Source organism: Chiloscyllium plagiosum, chromosome 24, assembly GCF_004010195.1.
Source record: "Chiloscyllium plagiosum isolate BGI_BamShark_2017 chromosome 24, ASM401019v2, whole genome shotgun sequence".
NCBI classification, from domain to species: Eukaryota; Metazoa; Chordata; class Chondrichthyes; order Orectolobiformes; family Hemiscylliidae; genus Chiloscyllium; species Chiloscyllium plagiosum.
In genome coordinates, this window is record NC_057733.1 from 2,443,265 (window position 1) to 2,464,784 (window position 21,520).

Sequence of the window (21,520 nt, forward strand, 5' to 3'; positions counted from 1 at the left end):
TACCCTTGTTCTCGTCATTCTCATGTTTCTCACATACGCATAAAATGCCTTGGGGTTATCCTTGATCCTATCCGCCAAAGATTTTTCATGCCCTCTCTTAGCTCTCCTAATTCCTTTCTTCAGCTCCTTTCTGGCTATCCTGTATCCCTCCAATGCTCTGTCTGAACCTTGTTTCCTCAACCTTATGTAAGCCTCCTTCTTCCTCTTTACAAGACATTCAACAGGACTTCTTCAGGACTTCATAGGGCCCTTCTTCGGGCTCATGCCCGAAATGTCGATTCTCCTGCTCCTTGGATGCTGCCTGGCCTGCTGCGCTTTTCCAGGAACACTTTTTCAGCTCTGATCTCCAGCATCTGCAGTCCTCACTTTCTCCTATACTTAAAAGAAAACTCAGGAGGACAAAAAGAGATCAAGAGATAGCTTTGGCAAACAGTTTCTACGAATACATTAAGGACAAAAGAATAACTAGGGACAGAATTGGGCCCCTTAAAGATCAGCAAGGCCACCTATGTGTGTAACCGCAGGAGATGGGGGAGGTACTAACTGAGTATTTCGCATTAGTGTTTACCATGGAGAAGGATATGGAAGCTAGAGAACTTAGGGAAATAAATAGTGATAACTTGAAAAGTGTTCATATTACAGAGGAGACATGCTCGACATCGTCAAACACATAAAGGTGGATAAATCCCTGGGACTGGATCAGGTTTTTAGATTAGATTAGATTACATTACAGTGTGGAAACAGGCCCTTCGGCCCAACAAGTCCACACCGACCCGCCGAAGCGAAATCCACCCAAACCCCTATATTTACCCCTGACCTAACACTACGGGCAATTTAGCATGGCCAATTCACCTGACCCTGCACATCTTTTGGACTGTGGGAGGAAACCGGAGCACCCGGAGGAAACCCACGCAGACACGGGGAGAACGTGCAAACTCCACACAGTCAGTCGCCTGAGGCGGGAAATGAACCCGGGTCTCAGGCGCTGTGAGGCAGCAGTGCTAACCACTGTGCCACCGTGCCGCCACCGTGTTCCCTAGAACTTTGGGGGGAGCTAGGGAAGTGATTGCTGGGCCTTTTTCTATCATCGATAGCTACAGGTGAGGTGCTGAAAGACTGGAGGTTGGCTAACATGGTGCCACTATCTAAGAAAGACGGTAAGGAAAAGCCAGGGAACTATATACCACTGAGCCTGATTCCGTGGTGTGCAAGTTGTTGGAGAGAATTCTGAGGGACAGGATTAACATGCATTTGGAAAGGACAGATTCGGGATAGTCACATGGCTGTGTGCATGGGAAATCATGTCTCACTAACTTCATTGAAGTTTTTGAAGTGACAAATAGGATTGATGATGGCAGAGCAATGGGCGTTGTCTATATGGATTTCAGTAAGGCATTCAACAAGGTTCCACATGGTAGACTGATTAACAAGGTTAGATCACATTGAATACAGGAAGAACTAGTCATTGGATACAAACTGGCTAGAAGATAGGAGGTAGAGGGTGGTGGTGGCAGGTTGCTTTTCAGACTGGAGGCCTATGACTAGCCGTGTGCCTCAGGGATTGATGCTAGGTCCACTGCTTTTTGTCAATTATATAAATGATTTGGATGTGAATATCGGAGGCATGGTTTGTAAATTTGCAGATGACACCAACATTGGAGGTGTGCCGAACAATACCTCAGAGTACAACGGAACCTTAATCAGATGGGCCAATGGGCTGAGGAGTGGCAAATGGAGTTTAATCTAGATAAATGTGAGGTGCTATATTTTGATATCGCAAATCAGAGCAGAACTTACACACTTAATGGTAAAGTCCTGGTGAGTGTTGCCGAACAAGGGATTTTGGAGTGGAGGTTCATAGTTCCTTGAAAGTGGAGTCGCAGGTAAACAGGGTGGTGAAAAAGGCGTTTGATACGCTTGCTTTTATTGGTCAGTGCATTGAGTATAGGAGTTGGGAGGTCATGTTGCAGCTGTACAAGACATTGGTTTGGCCACTTTTGGAATATTGTGTTCAATTCTGGTTGCCCTGCTATGGGAAGGATATCATTAAACTTGTTTCAAAATGTTTTAAAGCAAAAAATCCTGCTTTGTTGTACATTTAAGACAGAGATAAGGAGATTTTTTTGTTGGAAGTCATGTTTATCAGAAGTTTAAGCTAGAAGGTAATGTTCTGGTTCAATTGATTCCTCAAAATGTGGAGGTAGCAAAGTCCTTGAATATTTGAAGGCCGAGATAAATACATTCCTGATAAGCCAGACTGTGAAAGGTTATTTGGGAAGGTATAAATGGAGTTATAAAGGTCTACGGAGCAGAGAAAGGTCATTTGCCCCATCAAGTCTGTGCTAGTCAAAAACAAACATCTAACTATTCTAATCGCAATTTCCAGTGCTTAGGTCATATACCTTGGCATCACAAGTATACGTCTAAAGACATACAGAGTTATAGAGTCATCCAGCACGGAAACAGACCTTCACGGAAACAAACCAGTCCATGCTGAACATAATCCCAAACTGAACTAGTCCCATCTGCCTGCTCCTGGCCCATATCTCTCCAGATCTTTCCTATTCATGTATCCATCCAAATGTCTTTTAAACATTGTAACTGTACCTGCATCTACTACTTCATTCCTGTTATGAGAATTTGTCTCTACCACCCTTACAAGCAGTGAGTTCCAGATTCTCACCACCCTCTATGTGAAAATATTTTTCCTCACATCCCCTCTAATCTTCCTTCCCCTTCCCTTAGATCTATGTCCTCAGTCATTAATTCCTCCATCAAGAGGAAAGGTTTCTTTCTCCCCACCCTCTCTATGCCCTCATAATATTTTACATCTCAGTCATGTCCCCTCTCAATCTCCTCTTCTCCAAGCAAAACAACCTCAGTCTGTCTAATGTCTCTTCATAACTGAAACTCTCCAGCTCTGGCAACATCCAAGTAAATCTCTGCACCCTCTCCAGTGCAATCACATCCCTTCTAAAATGTGGATTCCAGAACTGCACACAATACTGTAACTGTAGCCTAACCAACCTTTTACATACTTTTTCCATTATAACCTCCCTGTGGCTAATGGAGGCAAATATCCCATATGCCTTCGTAACCACTTTATCCACCTGTCCTGATACCTTAAGTGACCAGTGGGCATGCACATCAAGGTTGTTTATTCTATGGTGCTTCCCAGGGTCCCACTATTCATCATGTATTCCACTGCTTTGTTTATCCTGCTCAACTGCATCACCTTATGTACTTTCTATCCTAATGTATAAAATAGTATTAGTTTGAAATTAAATACTCAATTTAAAGAAATGTTGGACCTTGAATTCAAATCTACCCTGTGTTATGATTATGTGAAAACTGTTAACTTTTAAATAGAGATTCAAACAGTTATTAGCTGTAAGAAGGACGCAGCAAGGTTTAATGATTTCCATGGCAATTGACTAAAAATGCATGATTGACCAAAGGCTATTTTCTTTTCAACAAAGAAACCAAAATTGCTGGTAAAACTCAGCAGGTCTGACAGCATCTGTGGAGAGAAAGCAGAGTTAATGTTTCAAGTCTGGTGGTTCTTCAACATAATTTCTGTCAGCAGCTTATAATTTAACTATATAAACTCTCATTCCTTTGTATAGCTACCACATATTGCACTCCCTGTAGATTGACAGCCCTTTTAAGGACTTTCTTCACTTAACATTTTATATTTACTAAAAATAAATAGGCTCTAACTATGGATAAATAATCATTAATGATATATAATTATCATCAAATAACTCCACTAGCGTAAACATCCCCCTTACATACACAGACAGGAAAATGACATGGATATTATGGATGAAGGCAAAAACCAGGAAAACAGTTCAGTAGTCAAAGAATCTGCTCAGGTGGCTCTTGTGTTGGTCAAAGCTCTGCTTCTCAGTCTTTCTTCTCTGGGTGCTGACACTGGTTTGCAAGAGATTGGTTCACACTGATAAAAGACATCTGACTTGCCAATTTAAAGTCACAAGTTACACCAACTGCTGAAGGAAGAATAAACTAGTTTTCTTCAGGCTTATAATGGGTTTTACTGCAGAGAATGGAGAACTCCTGAGTTGTGGAGGTTTGATGATTTCTCTTTACCTTGCTCACATCCCTCAGCTCCTGCTCATCTGCAAACTATACTTCAATTATTGCTTGAATAAGCAGGTGTATAAACAGCATTTATAATGAGTGTTCAGGTTATTTGCTTTCAACAACTCCAGTAATCTTTCAGCAATACTTGATTTTAAAACAGTTCTTTTCCAATTTCAGTCCATAATTTAAAATATAGAAAACTAAAAAGACAGGGTCTTTATGAGAGGTTGTTTCCCCTTGTGGGAAAGTTGGGGACCAGAGGGTATAATCTTAGAGCAAGGAATCATAAATATTTCAGCAAAGTGGAGCTGAAAATTATCGGATCTGCTTAAAAGCTCATTGAATGGCATAGCAGATTCGATGGGCCAAATGGCTTACTTTCACTCCTGCTTTAATGGCATTCCCAATAGTAGTGTGAAAAACAATAATCCTCTATTCAGATAGAACTGTTAAATAGCTAGATTTGATTCAATAGCCTTTCATTTTAGAACAGTCTACAGCATAGTTATTTAGATCCCAATATCTATACTCCCTTCTGGGATTTTGGGAGACTCAAGGTCTGCACATAATAAGCTCAGAGATTGCTGCCACTGTCTTCAAGCATGCATTTGTCACTTTTTTTCCCGTGCAAAACAATTGATCTCTCACAAACTTATTGCAGAAGACATAATTACCCCTTCATGTATCCTCGATTTAAAGCTACTTCCCAAAATATATTAATCTTACCAACCTCAAAAACAAACACCCTCCCCATCACTCCCTTGCCAATGACAGATTTCTAGCATCAACCACAATACCCGGTGAAAATGGAAAAGGTTTTGGCTGACATTATGTACAACTTATTCTATGCCCACCCTTTGTCTGCTTGACAGAGAGAAATGCAGGAATTGTAAATGGACCTGCTCCAAACTGCTAAAGTGACATTAATTTTGCCAACATTGAACCTCCTGTACATTTGGCGCTGGTTACATGTTATAGGACATCAGACAAAGTCCAGTGAAGGAAGTTGTTGCTTGTGAAGAACTTTAGCTTGTGTTCTAACTTCAATCAATCCAAGACTTATTCAATTGATTCCTGTTTTCCTCCCCAGAAAGCCGATCTCCTGGGATCCCAGACACTCCGACTCGCCTCGTGTTCTCTGCCCTTGGAGCAACCTCGTTGAAAGTCAGCTGGCAGAAACCTCAATGTGACCGTGAGGTCCTGGGCTATCGGGTCACATACCAGCCTCTTCTGGGAGGTCAGTGCTGTCTCTCTGAACTTCATGAACCACAGCCGTCACTGAGAGTTCCACGCCTCACCAATTCCTCTCAATATCTGAACTTGTTCCCTCACAGTTTGATGGGTAGCCTAAGAATTTCTCCAGTTGCAATTAGTGACTGTTGAACAAAGGTTATCTGTGTTTCCTCCTCCACTGATGTTGCCAGGCTTGCTGTTTCTTTTCTGCTTGTGTTTCAGATTGATTGTTACATTGGCAGAGGCAGACAAATTTATGGCGGCACGGTGACCCAGTGGTTAGCACTGCTGCCTCACAGTGCCAGGGACACGGGTTCAATTCCCACCTCAGGCAACTGTCTGTGTGGAGTTTGCACATTCTCCCCGTGTCTGCGTGGGTTTCCTCTGGGTGCTCCGGTTTCTTCCCACAGTCCAAAGATGTGCAGGTTAGGTGAATTGGCCATGCTAAATTGCCCATAGTGTTAGATGCAGGGCTAAGTGTAGGGGGATGGGTCTGAGTGGGTTGCTCTTCGGAGGGTCGGTGTGGACTTGTTCGGCCAAAGGGCCAGTTTCCACACTGTAGGGAATCTAATCTAATCAAATACATGCACAGAAGGGACAGCATTCACAAAAGGATTATATACACAAAAAGACTAACATCTAACCAGAGACAAAGGCATGGAGATGATGCCCCCACCAGGGCCATGTATTTAGGGCAGAGGGAGCTGAGGTGAACTGTTATTGTTCTTGTGGAAAGAATGCTTTAGGCAAATCCAGAACCAGGGGCCACTGTTTTAAAATTAGGGGTCACGCTTTTAGAACAGAGATGAAGTCAATTCTCTCAGAAGGTTGTGTGATTTTGGAACTCTCTATCTTTGAAAGTAATAATGCCAGGGGTCACAGAATACATTTTAAGGCCGGGGGAATCAAGGGTTATTGGGGCAGATGGCAACATGGAATCCAAATCACAAAGAGATCATTCATGATGTTATTGAATGTAAGGGATGGCAGATTTAAAACAGAGATGAGGAATTAATTCTCTCAAATTCTCTTTAGAGCGTGGTGGACCGCAGAACACTGAATAAATTTAGGGAGGAGACAGACAGATTTTTAACTAGTAAGGGATTAAAGCAGGCAGAAAAGTGAAATTGAGGCCAAGATGAGATCAGCTACGATCATATCAAATTGCGAAGCAGTCTCGAGGGGCTGAATTGCTTATTATGTCGTTATGAATGGCAGAACAGGCTTGAGGGGCCAAGTAGTCTAATTCTGCTCCTTTTTCATATGGTTATATTGACTGAAGCTAGGCAAAATGAAATCCATGAAGGCAAAGTATTTTGCACAAACAGGAGCTGACAGGAGTTAGGGAAACTTACATCTTGTATAACAGACTATCCTACTGAGAAGGTACTATACCTGCTGAGAAGGAATATGAGAAGAGGGAAGGTAATTGTTATTGAACTCTGATTCTGGTCTAACCACAAAATGATTAAGTTGAATTTTAATCAGTGTCTCATGATTTTCCAGGTGAGACGAAAATAATTGACATCTCAGACCCCGAAGAGAACTCCATTATCATCAACGATCTTCTACCCAACTACTCCTACTTGTTCAAGGTCATGGCTTTGAGTGATAAGGGCTGGGGTCCAGAGCGAGAAGGCGTTATCACCATTGAATCAAAGGTGGACCCGTTAAGCCCTCTGAGCCCAGTTCCAGGTAATTGTTGGACTGAAAAGCTTGAGATCTTGCGCTGGACATATTCTGTATGTTGCTACTAGTTAGAAGTGAAGCATTGCAAATATTACTATGGATAAGGAGTTCAGTCTGGGATCTTGGAATATTGCCTGTAATCTACACCCAGTTAGTTTTGTTGTTAAGGGGCTAATTCCATGAGAAAAGCCAAGTGATGATTTTGAATACCTAATTGATTGGAGTGTAATCTCCTAAAATAACTTACGGTCTTACACTGTATGACAAAGTTGACTGAATTCAAGATATTTAAGTCAGCAAGGATTGGGAAAAAGCTATTTAAAAATGGATATTTATCTTTATTTATCCCTTGACCAACACAATTACAGTTTTGCTATCTGTGGGACCTTACAGTGCATATATTTCTATATGACTGCAACAAAATTTGCACTTACAGAGCACATCTACATGGTAAAATATCACAATCTGCTTCATTAAGATCTGACACCATGCTACAGAGGGAGATATTAGGACAGATGCCCAGAGCATCTTAAAGAAGGAAAAAGACATAGAGAAATGGAGAGGTTTTGAGTGTCAATTAAGTGGGTATTGTGTGACATTGGCAGCTGAAGATCTGGCACCGCCATAGAACATAGAACATAGAACAATACAGCACAGTGCAGCAATTTAAATTGAGCTGTAACATGTCGGAATTGGAGAATTACAGAAATGTCAATAGCTTGGAAGAATGGAGGAGGTTACAAACCTAGACAGAGGCAAGGCTGTGGTGGGACTTGAGAATGAGAATTTTCACATTGAAGTACTGTAGAACCAGGAGCTAATGAAGCCCAACAAATGCAAGCTGATGGGTGAATGGGGTTTGACACAAAGATTATGGATTGCTGACTTTTGTACGTGTATTAGTGTCTCGTGGATGGAAGATGGGAAGCTGGCCATGAGAACACTAGGATGGCTAATCTCTAGAATTTCACCAGCAGATGAGCTGAGGCAGGACAGTCTAATGCTGTTATAGATATGGAGATACGTAGGTGACAGCTCGTCTCTATGTAAAATGATCAAAGCTGTGAATGGTCTAACTTAGGTTTAGAAAACCTGACATGTTACAGCTCAATTTAAATTGCTGCACTGGGCGGCACGGTGGCACAGTGGTTAGCACTGCTGCCTCACAGCGCCAGAGACCCAGGTTCAATTCCCGCCTCAGGCGTCTGACTGTGTGGAGTTTGCACGTTCTCCCCGTGTTTCCTCCGGGTGCTCCGGTTTCCTCCCACAGTCCAAAGATGTGCAGGTCAGGTGAATTGGCCATGCTAAATTGCCCATAGTGTTAGATAAGGGGTAAATGTAGGGTTATGGGTGGGTTGCGCTTCGGCGGGGCGGTGTGGACTTGTTGGGCCGAAGGGCCTGTTTCCACACTGTAAGTAATCTAATCTAATCTAAACAAAATTGACGAGAGATGGCTGAGGCGTTATTCAGGGAATAGAATTTGTAGTAGGGACTAAAGATAATGGTTACAGTCTTACCTAGTGAAAGATGGCTTGTTCATCAGTGTTAATGACTTGTAGACAGCTCGAGAAGCTTGAGGATGAATAATTTATAATGTATATCAAAGTCACATACTGACAACTACACAGAGATTAGAACATTGACTACACTTCTATTGTTTTTAATTAGTGATAAATTATTTTGAAGCATTCTGAGGTTAGGAAAGTTGCTATATCAATATAAGTCTTTCAAACCCATTGTTTAATGTTCAAAAGATCCAAACCCTAACTAAGAATCATGTGAGCGACCCTAATAGCGTGGATGGTGCTCAAGAAGTTTGAAATGGTGAGTAATGGTTCATCTCGGCCTTCTGTGAAAACCCTGAATATCACAGATGTCAGTCTTCAGCCAATTTGATTCACTCCACATGATCAAGAACAGCTGGACACACTGCATATTGCAAAGACTATGAACCCTGTCAATATTCCAGCAATAATACTGAACACTTGTGTTCCAGAACAGCTGTTTCCCTAGTCAAGGTGTTCCAATACAGCTACAACTCTGGTGTCTATCCAACAATGTGGAAAATCACCCAGATATGTCCTGTCCCAAATCCAAAACCGGCCAATTACCCTCCCATTAGATAACTCTCAATCACCAGAAAAACGATAAAAAGATTCATCAATAGTGCTATCAAGTTGCAGTTGCTTAACAATAATCTGTTCACTGATGTCCAGTTTGGCTTCCACAAAGGCCACTCAACTCCTAACCTCATTACAGCCTTGGTTCAGGTCTGGACAAAAAGCTGAATTCCAGAACTGAGGTGAGAGTGGACTGCCCTTGATTTGACTAAGTATTGCATTAAGGAGCCCTATCAAACTGCAATCAATGGGAGTCTGCGGAAAAGCTCTCTGTTGATTGGAGTCCTAGGTGGAACTATCTTCAGCTGCTTCATCACCTTCCCTCCATCATAAGGTCAGAAGTGAGGACGTACACTATTGGTTACATAATATTCATTGGTTAGGCCACAGATAAAACAGTATGTGCAGTCCTGGTTACCACAATGTTGTAGGACTTATTTACACTGGAGAGGATGCAGAGGAGATTCACCAGAATGTTGCTTGGGATGGAAATCTCAATTATGAGGAGAGACTGGGTAGGCTGGGTTTGTTTTCCTTGGAGTAGAAGATGTTGAGGGGGGGGGGGTATCTGATTGAAGTTACAAAGGTATGAATGGTGAAGACAAGGCAGATCATGAGAATCTTTTCCCAGTGGCACAAGTGTCTTAAGACCTGAGGATATAAGTTTAAAGTGAGGAGTAAGAGGTTTAGAGAGGATCTGAGAAAACATTTTCACTCAGAAGATGGTAGAAATATGGAACATGCTGTTTGAGAGGGTGATGGAGGCAGATACTCTTGCAACATGTAAGAAGTATATGTTTGAGCACTTAAAATGCTAGGGCACTGTAGCGTATGCACCAAGTCCAGGTAAATGGGATTAATATTATTTGGTGTCGAGAGTGTGGTGCTGGAAAAGCAGCATTCGAGGAGCAGGAGAATCGACATTTTGGGCATAAGCTCTTCAACAAGAATGAGGCTTGTGGGCCGGGGGGGCTGAGAGATAATTGGGAGAAGGTTGAGGCTGGGGGGAAGGGTAGCAATGCGATAGGTAGATGAAGATGGTGGAGAAGGTGATAGGTTGGAGAGGAAGGCGGAGTGGATAGATGACAAAGACAATGGACAGGTCAGCAGGGCAGTGCTGAGTTGGAGGCTTGGGACTGGGATAATGGGGGGAAGGGGAAATGAGGAAACTGGTAAAATCCACATCAATCCCATGTGGTTGCAGGGTCCCAACGTGTAAGATGCAGCATTCTTCGTCCAGGCGTCGGGTAGTGAGAGTTTGGCGATGGTGGTAGCCCAGGATCTGCAAGTCCTTGGTGGAGTAGGAGGGGGAGTTAAAATGTTCAGCCACAGGCCGGTGAGGTTGGTTGGTGCGGATGTCCCAGAGATGTTCACTGAAATGATTTGCAAGTTGGTGTCCTGTCTCCCCGATGTAGAGGAGCCACATCAGGTGCAATGGATAAAGTAGATGACATTTGAGGAAGTACAGGTAAATTTCTGTTGGATGTGGAAGAATCCTTTGGGGCCTTGGACAGAGGAAGTGGTGGAAGTGACGGAGGATGATGTGATGTATACGGAGTTTGGTGAAGTGGAAGGTGAAGACCGTGGGGGGGGGGGGGTTCTGTCCTTGTTGCAGACAAAATACCTTAATATTGTTTGGTGTTTGTTGGTTGGCGTAGACATGGTGGGCTGAAGGGCCTGTTTCAATGTACTATGATTCTATGACCATTCACAGCAGGTTTTGGGCTGAAAAGTGGCAAGTGACATTTGTGCCACACAAAACTAGAAAATTCCCCACTTGCCTGGATGAATACAGTTCCAATCATACTGAAGAAGCTTGACACCATTTAAGACAAAGCAACCCGCTTGATTGGCACTACATACACAAATATTCACTCTGTCCACCATCGACGCTCATAACAGCATGTGCATTATCTACAAGATACTCTGCAGAAATTCACCAAGGCTCCTTAGCAAAATCTGCTAAACCCAAAGCAACTTTCATGTAGATGGACAAGTGCAGCACTTATATGGGAACTACCACTTGCAAATTTTCTTCCAAACTACTCATCACCCTGACTTGGAAATATATTGCTACTTCTTCAGTATCAGTGGGTCAATTTTCTAATGACTTAGTTCATTTACCTACAGCAATTCAAGAAGGCAGCTCACCACCACTTTCTTAAAGGCAACTTGGACAGCAGGTTCAATTCAGTTGGGTGACTGTTTGTATGGAGTTTGCACATTCTCCCCATATCTGCGTGAGTTTCCTCCCGGTGCTCTAGTTTCCTTCCACAGTACAAAGATGTGCAGGTTAGGTGGATTGGCCATGCTAAATTGTCCACAGTGTGCAGGGATGTGCAGGCTGAGTGGATTAGCAATGGGAAATGCAGGGATACATGGATAGGGTAGGAGCAAGGATGGACAACACAGTCATCTGGGTGGGATGCTCTTCAGAGGGTCGGTACGAACTTGACGGGCCAAATGGCCTGCTTTCACACTGTAGGGATTCAACGAACTAGGGAAGCACAATAAGTTCCGACTGAGCAGTTGTGCCCGTATGACCTGAATGAATAAAAAGAAAAAAGCGGTTTGAAAGACAGTTTCCAAATGGAAATTTTTATTCCTGCTTATAGCTTTGAGGTTCCATGAATAAGTTAGCCAGGGGACAATGTAAAAATGTCTTCCATCTCTCTTTGATTTTTCTCTGCTGAAGGCATCCACTTCTTGCTCAGGTTAGTTTGCACAGTCACTGCAGCCTAGAGGTTGAGAATTGGCAGTCTGTTTCACAGCTAAATATGATCTTGTCATCAATCATTACCTACTCATGTTCCAGGCAAACAGAGTCATTGGACAGAGGTTTGGAAAGAAAATTCTGGTGTGTTGGAGATGAGAACAGATTATTATCTGTAATGACTGTATTGTCCATCCTTGCTGAGTTGACTCAGGATAGACCAAGAGTTGAACCAGGGACCAAATAGGCCTGTGTGACTCACTTCATTCAGCATTCAGAGCTGGGGCCTTGTGTAAAGAGTTTTGATTTTCAGGCGGTGGTTGTTAATAATTATTGCTGACTGAATGGTGAGTGTAGTCCAACACTGTTGGAGAAATTGAAACATCCTAAACCCCCTGTTCTTTGTTCCACAGGCTCTCCTTTCACACTGAGTACACCAAGTGCTCCAGGGCCCCTTGTATTTACAGCCATTAACTCTGAACTGCTCAAACTAAGCTGGGAAAAACCCCGCAAACCAAACGGAGACATCATGGGCTACCTTGTAACTTGTGAACCACTGGATGGACATGGTAAGCACCAAAGCGATCAACCATTTCTCCCCACAGCAAGTTACTTGTTCAGCTAATGGCAGAATCCTCACCTCTAAGTCTGTAAGGTTGCAGTCTCAAGGTCCATTGCAGAGATGTTAGCACACTATCCAGGTGCATACTGTGAGGGTGTAGTACTATCAGAGGTGCCATGTTCAAATCATAAATTAAAATTAAGCCCTGCCTGTCTTCGCAGATGAATGTTGTTACGATTCACTGAGGTAGTACACATGATCAGGTGTCATTATTCCTGGAGTCATCACAAAATTTAAGGATTTTGAAAAGTACACTATTCCCTAATTAACCAGTCTTTCAGACCCAGGTTGCCAGAAAGCATGGACCAGGTTTTTGTGCTTAACAAAAGTCACTATTTCTTACAAACATAGAGACTCCAGCTTTAAGTAAATAATAATGAACAGTCAGCATATAACTCTACTGGTTAAAAATCTACACCCTCCCCCCACCCCCATTATCTCCTTCCTTCCACACACAGAGACTGATAAAACAGATACAAAGGTGTAATGGGCAAAGAGGAAAACTGGGCAAGTAGTTCAATGGCAAGATTAGAGTGGTGCTGGAAAAGCACAGCAGGTCAGGCAGCATCCGAGGAGCAGGAAAATCAACTTTTCAGGAAAAAGCCCCTCATCAGGAATTAGTGGCGAAGTAGTTCAGTGGTTCAGCTTTGGGTAAGTGGCTCACACTCATGAAAGGTATCTGACTTATCAAATGTCATAGTTTATGATAATTGATGAAAGAAAAATAATGGTTTTCTTGGGATTAACATGATTTTTATTGCAGAGTACAGGGACAGCTCCTATGCCTGCAGAGATCTGATGATTTTTCAATATCCTATTAACAGTACAAACTGTTCTGCTTCTTGGGAACCAATCACATAGTCGTTGGCAGGCACAAGGCCTTTGCCATCAACGAGTGGATTTGTGCTACAGGACAGGCTGAGACTGGAGTGTCGGAGGCTGAGAGGTGACCTTACGGAGGTTTATTAAAAAATGAGGGGCATGGATAGGGTGAACAGTCCCCAGAATGGGGGAGTCCAAAACTAGAGGGCATAGATTTAAGGTGCAAGAAGAAAGATTTAAAAGGGACCTAAGGGGCATTTTTTTTTTTACACAGAGGGTGGTGCATGTATGGAACAAGCTGCAAGAGAAAGTGGTGCAGGGCTGGTAAAATAACAACATTTAAAAAGCACCTGGTTGGGTACATGAATAGGAAGAGTTTAGAGGGATATGGGCCAAATGCTGGCAAATGGGACTGGATTAATTTAGGGTATCTGGTCAGCATGGACAAGTTGGACTAAAGGGTCTGTTTCTCTGCTGTACAACTCTATGGCTATGACTCATAAGTGGTCAAATGAGCTATGTGTTTCCAAATGAATCACGATTTGTACATGCACACACAAATATACTGACATACCTCTCACCCTGGCTCCAACTCATCTGCTAATCTCGTCCCACTGCTGCTTGAACCAGCAGCAAAAAGTACTTACAATTAGTGTCAGCTTTTCAAAACTGCAGTAATCTTTTAACAACCAGTTTTTTATAAGAGTCAAGAGTTTGGTGCTGGAAAATCATAGCAGACCAGGCAGCATCTGAGGAGCAGGGAATCGACATTTCGGGCATAAGCCCTTCATCAGGAATTCAAGCTGAGGCCCAAAACGTCGATTCTCCTGCTCCTCGGATGCTGCCTGATCTGCAGTGCCTTTCCAGCACCACACTCCCGACTCTCATCTCCAGCATCTGTAGTCCTCACTTTCTCCTGTTCCCATTTCAGTAAACACTCAGAAATAAACAAAAAAAAGTCCGGTAGCACTATTCATAGTAAAGCAGGAAGTTCCAATGACCAGTGCTCAACAGTTCTGTTGGAATTTATTAACAAACAATGAGTTGTTCCACTAACTCAAATATTAACAGTGACTGAATTTCATTGCAAATGAAATTAGCTGAGGATAGCAGGAGATTGAACCTAGAGCCTTTAATCTGAGCAATGTCTCTTATCAGGTCCAGGCCAAAGCCTCTGCTTCTCAACACAGCTACAAGAGACACTATATAAATACTCCAAAGAATTTCATTGCAAATGAAGATCAGTCAAGTAGGGGGTAAGAGACAATGCTCATATTAAAGGCTTCTAGATTCAATCTCCTGCTATCCTCAGGTAATATGGACACACACTGTATTGAATAAGGTTGCTTCGTCAAAGGTTGAACTGCGCCAGAGCATTCTCAGAGGGTTGTCAATGGGCTTACCTTTTAGCTGTGCTTCACTGGCTGAAATGCGTTACCTATCCACCCTCTTTCATTGAGCAGAAGATATAAAAGTTTGAATACATTTACGAACAGCCTCTTCCTCATTGTTCTTGGACTTTTGAACAGACCTGTCAAATACTAATTCTGATCACGCTCTCTGCACCTTCTCTGTAGTCTGTAACACTGTTCTGCTACCCCAATGCACTTTGTGTAACATGTAAAACAAAATGTTTCACTGTTTCTTGATACATGGGACAACAATAAGTCAAACTCAAACTCATGACAGAAGGTCTGGAAATTATGTCAATCCAAATATGCCTAACATAATGTGGCAGGGTCCTTGACAGTCTGTTAACGATGAAATTTTGCCACCTCTAACAATAGTTTTGGAACAAACCAGGAAGGGCAGGTCCTCCCAATGTGAAGGGCTCCTGTGATATCAGCTCCTTGGGACATCGTCGGCAGGAAAATGCTTGGTAATGGCAGATCACTGGCTGACAGAAATAGGATTGTGGCAAGGACACCGAAAAAAAAGAATTTCTTTCATTATATTTAAATATAGTTACCTTTATAAAAAGGGACTGCCGGGATCATTTCAAACTATTTTTCCGGACGAGTCACAATTCACAACCTCAGAGCACAAGCACCAGCCTTTGCCATTAAAATTAAATGCCCTTCCCTGACCTTGCCACCCTCAAAGGCATCAGTAGTGAAGAGCTTGGACAGTCACATTTGCAATATGCCTCTCCCATTTATACTCAATTGCAGTTAAGTTCAGCAGCTTCATACTGGCTTGACTAATAGGATGAAAGTTCTACATAGCAACAGTAGGATGTGATTTATCTCATCAAATCTGCTCCAGCATTCTGTTAAATCATGGCGGAGCTGTATCATAAGTCCACCAACTGTTTTTGCTCCAATCCTTCAATACTTAATTCATCAAAACTCTCACTCCTCCAAGCACTGACACTTTTTTAGAACAGTGATTCCAGGTGTCCAATATTTTGTGTGAAGAAGTGCTTTATGGTTTCATTCCTAATAGTCTAATTCTAATTTAAGATTAAGCCTCTTGTTCAGAAGCACCCCCTGCAGAGGAAATTGTTTCTCTTGTCCTGCCCTATTTAATGCCTTTATCATTTTAAACACCTCTATTTGGTGACCTCTCAACTTTGTAAACTGGGAGTATGCAACTCAAATTTAGGTAAATTGTCTTTGTGCTTTTGTGTCTTGGTATAATTTTAGTGAATCTATGTTATATCTCCTCAAAGCAAGTGAAGTTACCAGAGGGGTGAATGCAATACTCATGTTGGGGTGTATAACTAAAGCACAACCTCCTCTCCTTTGCCCCCAGTTCTCGCTGGTTGAAGGACTGCATTTCATTAGCCTTTGTGATTGGTTTTTGTATGTGTCCATCAGCTTTTAGTGATTTATGAATATAAACCCTTAAACGTCTCTGCTCTACTGTTGTCCATTACCTTGCCATTCAGAAAATATTCCAAAGTAGGATACAAAGTAGATGACCTCACACTTCTCATAAGGAACTCTGTTTGCCATAGTTTTGCCTGGTCACTTAATCTGTCTGTATCCCTTTATGATATTCTAGATTTAGATTTAGATTACTTACAGTATGGAAACAGGCCCTTCAGCCCAACAAGTCCACACCGACCCGCCGAAGCGTAACCCACCCATTCCCCTACATTTACCCCTTTTAACCTAACACTACGGGCAATTTAGCATGGCCAATTCACCTGACCTGCACATCTTTGGACTGTGGGAGGAAACCGGAGCACCCGGAGGAAACCCACGCAGACACGGGGAGAATGTGCAAACTCCACACAGTCAGTCGCCTGAGGCGGGAATTGAACCCGGGTCTCTGGCGCTGTGAGGCAGCAGTGCTAACCACTGTGCCACCGTGCCGCCCACCGTGCCGCCCTGCTCTCAGGTACACAACATGTTGTTCAAACTAACAGCATTGCGAGCAAATAAACATACAAATACCTATTCCTTCATCCAAGTCATTAATAAATATAATGGAAAGCTGAATCTTAGCATAAATCCCTGGGGAACATCACTGTGCCAGTCAGAGTCTGCACTCTTTACCCCTCCACTCTATTTCACACCATTTTCCAATCTATGTTACAAGATGACCTCTTTTAAAATCTTTTCCTGTCGGCATCACTCTCTATAATGTTTAGTGTGGTTCTGTGGGTATCATTCTGTTTTGATACACCTCCCTACCCCCTATACTTCCCCCCACCCACCCTTCACAATCACGGTGCGATATGTATCACTTAAGACTGTGGTCAGCAAAAATACCTCATTCAACCTTGTCCACACTGTATCTTGATTCCTTTTGTAGGTGAGATCAAGACTTATCAAGTGGAGGGTGATGATGCAGAGATGACACTGATGGTACCTCACCTCAGTGAAAATGTTCCATATAAGTTCAAAGTTCAAGCAAAAACAACCCAAGGTTATGGTCCAGAGCGTGAAGGCATCATTACTATCGAGTCACAAGATGGAGGTAGGAGTCAACTCTATAAGAAAGAATCAGTCATTACCAACGAACAGATCATATATTACTGTATCTCACACACTGAAATATTCCTGGTGTGTCTGAGTCTGTTAATCACTGACTTAAGCAGTTGAGCCCTTGTGCAGCCAATTGATTTGAATTGTGATCAGGATTAGAGTGGTGCTGAAAAAGCACAGCAAGTCAGGCCGCACCCGAGGAGCAGGAAAATCAACGTTTCAGGCAGGAGCCCTTCATCAGGAATGAGGCTGGAAGCCTCGGGGGGTGGAGAGATAAATGGGAGGGGTGGGGCTGGGGAGAAGGCAGCTGAGAGTGCAATAGGTGGATGGAAGAAGAGGTTAAAGTTATGGGTCGGAGAGGAGGGTGGAGCGGATAGGTGGGAAGGAAGATTGACAGATGGGACAGATCATGAGGATGGTGCTGAGCTGCAAGTTTGGAACTGCGGTAAGATTGAGGGAGAGGAAATGAGGAAACTGGTGAAGTCCACATTGATACCTTGGGGTTGAAGGGCTCTGAGGCAGAAGAAGAGGCGTTCTTCCTCCAGGCATCGGGTGGTGAGGGAGCGGCGGTGGAGGAGGCCCAGGATCTGTATGTCCTCGGCAGAGTGGGAGGGGATATTAAAATGTTCGGCCACGGGGCAGTGGGGTTGATTGGTGCAGGTGTCCCAGGGATGTTCCCTGAAGCGCTCTGCGAGAAGGCGTCCAGTCTCCCCAATTTAAAGGAGACCACTTGGGAGCAACAGATACAATAAATGACATTTGTGGAAGTGCAGGTGATATTCTAATTCTTGATAATACTGAACCTGTAAAGGTAATATTTAAAAATTAGATTATAAAATGGGGAAAACTATTTCACCAAAGAACATTGAAACGATCAGGTGAGCACAATGTAGTAGGCAGTTTTTGTATTGTCAGGAGTAATTGGAGAGATTGAGGGATATTATGAGATGGAACCTGCTAAGGATCAGCTGAGAATCTTTCTCAATATATAAAAGTGATTTGTGAAGTAGACATGAAAGAGATCGATGGATTGCAGTGGTCTTTTCTTGTTCCAAGTTGTTAAAGCTATGCTTTGACTTTTACTTCCTAGCAAACTTTACTGACTACAATAAACAGATGGTAACGAGGCAAGAGGGGTATATGATACCTGGGAATATGAGCACACAGACCACTCTATTGCAATCCACCATCGACCCCATGTTCTCAGGTACGTCTTGACAGCATTTACTTAATTTACCCGAGCATTTTCAAAACCAAGTCCTCTACTAGCCTATGAATAAAAGCATTCGGTCTGCTGCAGTACCCAATCTCTGTTAGCAATACTCCATCTGCTTCAGATCTCAGCCTGGTACTGAGATGGAAATGATACTGAGCCAGAGGTTTTACCAACCAGAGTGGTACTGAGCTAGGAGTGGTATCAAGCAAGGGGTGTACCAGCCAGGAATGGTACTGAGCCAGGTTGTACCCTACTGGGCGTGACACCAAGCCAGGGGTTGTACCTTGTGGGGATGGTACCAAGCTGACAGTACATCAGACAGAGTAGCACTATGCTCTCTTCTGGCTCAGCCACTACTGACATTGAAGGTCATCAGCTTTGCTATGAAGCTCTAATTAACTGGTTTGGTTCCAGAGGGAATGACCGTCACGACACAACGAATGGAAGGTGCGACATCAATCACTCAACAGATAACTCGAACGATGATGAGTGGAACAGTCACCAAACAGATGGAAAGGAAGTTCTACGAGGCTTGATCAATGGACTAGCTTCTGCAAAGTCCTGCTCTCTGTACAGACTGCTGCAGATTCTTTCTGATGAACCATACCAATGAGTGATCTCTGAAGCCCTGATCTCTGGCTGCCTCTAAGCTTGTCAGTACCTGCATTAAAAGAGACCTGCTGGAGAGTTGTGATGGATGCTTGCTCCCATTTGTTCATTAGGCTTGGTCACTTGGCATTGTTACATAGTGCTGTAATGTTTTCTAGCGTGTTTATGGTGAGCTTTGATTAAGAAAGACTCTGCATTCACCATATCATGAAATCTGTCCAAATTTTAACTGCCTCTAAATTTTACTTCCCTCTCAATCCAATTACCTTGAATCCAGGCCTCGCCTAGAAGCAGACAAGGACACAGGAGATTCTTGTGTGCATACTTCACTCTTTCTGCAGTTATTTGGTGCTTGTTATCACAAACAGAAACCTCCCTTAGCCACTGCACCACTTGTTTTACACTTTGGGTCACATTACTTCTATTCATTCATATTTATTTTTTCTTTCAGATATAAGCAACTAATCCTTGTAGAATGTACAGATAACTTTCAAAGTGTATTTGATGCAATATGTGAAGAGTAATTTACTCTGTGGGTGGGAGCAATTATCTGGGGTCTATACATTCATCAACAGGTGTGAGTAATTTCTTTTGTTCTCTGAATGTAACTCAGTCTTCTTTAATTATGTCACTTCTTCCACATCCCCATCAGCACCTCAACCTGCCCTGCATTGTTTTCCTGCTGTTTTCATTTTAATAACTTAATCCTGTCAAGCATTGTTGACTCTCACATTTCAGGTACCGAATTCCCGCTAGTGTAAAAGAGCCCATAACTCTCAGAATCCACAATGATGACTGGATTTGTTCAATTTAGCAGAAACACCTCAATACTGTGGAGACATTTGTCCTATGCAATTGGTTTCACTGAGAGCTAGTGAGATTTGGATTTAAGAAATGTAAAAAGACAAACACAGAAAATAGGAGCAGGAGTAGGCTCTTCGGCCTGTCAAGCCTGCTCTACCATTTATTGTAATTATGGCTGATCATTTCAACTCAACAGTCATTCCTGCTTTTTCCTTAAATTCTTTGATCCCCTTCGCCATAAGTGCTTATTCAAATTCCTTCTTGAAACAATATGTTTTGGCCTTGGCTGCTTTCTGTGGTGGTGATTTCCACAGGAATGTAGGTATTTACACAGAATGAGCTGCATACATGGCTTCTTGGGTGGCACAGTGGTTAGCATTGCTGCCTCACAGCGCCAGAGACCTGGGTTCAGTTCCTGCCTCAGGCAACTGTCTGTGTGGAGTTTGCACATTCTCCCGGTGTCTGCATGGGTTTCCTCCCACAGTCCAAAAATGTGCAGGTTAGGTGAATTGGCCATGCTAAATTGCCTGTAGTGTTAGGTCAAGGGGTAAATGTAGGGGAATGGGTCTGGGTGGGTTGCTCTTTGGAGGGTCGGTGTGGACTTGTTGGGCCAAAGGGCCTGTTTCCACACTGTAAGTAATCTAATCTAAAAAAACCTATCTAATCTTGACCCAAAAAGCCAAATACTTCTTCTTATTTATCACCTGTCTACTGAGGTATTGAACTGCAACATATGTTTCTTATATCCTCCATACTGGATAGAAACATAGCAAATCTCCTGCACTGTCTTCCAACTACTCGTCATTTTTTTTATATTCTGCAACCAAAATGCTATTGTATCTCCTAAAAAGCTTACATTTTAGATACTAAATATGTATGTATATTGTAATTTTACTGGATTGTATTTTTGGAATTTTCATACAGTATGGTATGTGAGCCAAATGCCATAGATTTGGGTTCCACATTGCAGCTGAAGATTTCAATTGCCTGCTCCAGCAAAGATTAATTTTGAGAAGATTGTGTTGTACAGAACCTGACAGACCCAAGTGTAATTCTCAGCCTAATCTCAGCTCGAGCAGCTACATTGGGAGTTACAACCTGCAGTAAGGACAAGGGGAAATCAGCCGTGGATCCTGTTACAGACAGAGATCCCGGACAAGGGTGAGGTCAGGATCAGGCAGAAGACTGCACAGTTGGCTCGAAGTGCCAGCCACCACTGGGACTTTTCCCCAAACAAGAGTCAGCACTGTCAGAACAGAGGTGACACAAAATTCGATATAAATTGAGCAGCAGCTATGTCCAGGATGGAAATGGCCTTAGATTGTTATCATGTGGCTTATCCAGTGGACCTCACCCTGTAAACACTGCTTTTGGGTTTTTGTACTTGTAATAAAATGCTTCTTCTGCATTTATATAACCATGTAGATGGTCCTTCATTGTCTTTGTCCCAATAATGCACACAGTATGGTTTTAAAACTAGATCATATCAATCCAACAGATCCAACCAGAATACTAGAGGCAAGCTTTTCATACTCTGTGGAACATTTTCAAAATGGCAAATGTACACTTTCTAGAAGCTCAAAGTGTGCATTTTGTTAAAACAAGATAAGCACAGAAACAGAAGCTTCTATTAGAATTCAGCCCTGTGTGTTG

The 21,520-nt window shown here is 42.8% G+C and overlaps 1 protein-coding gene across 1 annotated transcript in view; it reads left to right on the forward strand.

Annotated features, from left to right (window-relative positions):
• Positions 1 to 19,513, forward strand: part of itgb4 (integrin, beta 4) — a 137,303-nt gene extending 117,790 nt beyond the window's left edge. The window contains exons 32-37 of the mRNA XM_043715209.1: positions 5,195 to 5,341; positions 6,844 to 7,032; positions 12,273 to 12,428; positions 17,066 to 17,230; positions 18,329 to 18,445; positions 18,869 to 19,513. Coding sequence (XP_043571144.1) covers positions 5,195 to 5,341; positions 6,844 to 7,032; positions 12,273 to 12,428; positions 17,066 to 17,230; positions 18,329 to 18,445; positions 18,869 to 18,990 — 896 coding nt within the window. The 3' untranslated portion in view covers positions 18,991 to 19,513. The remainder of the gene's footprint in view (positions 1 to 5,194; positions 5,342 to 6,843; positions 7,033 to 12,272; positions 12,429 to 17,065; positions 17,231 to 18,328; positions 18,446 to 18,868) is intronic.
• The last annotated feature ends 2,007 nt before the right edge of the window (positions 19,514 to 21,520 follow it).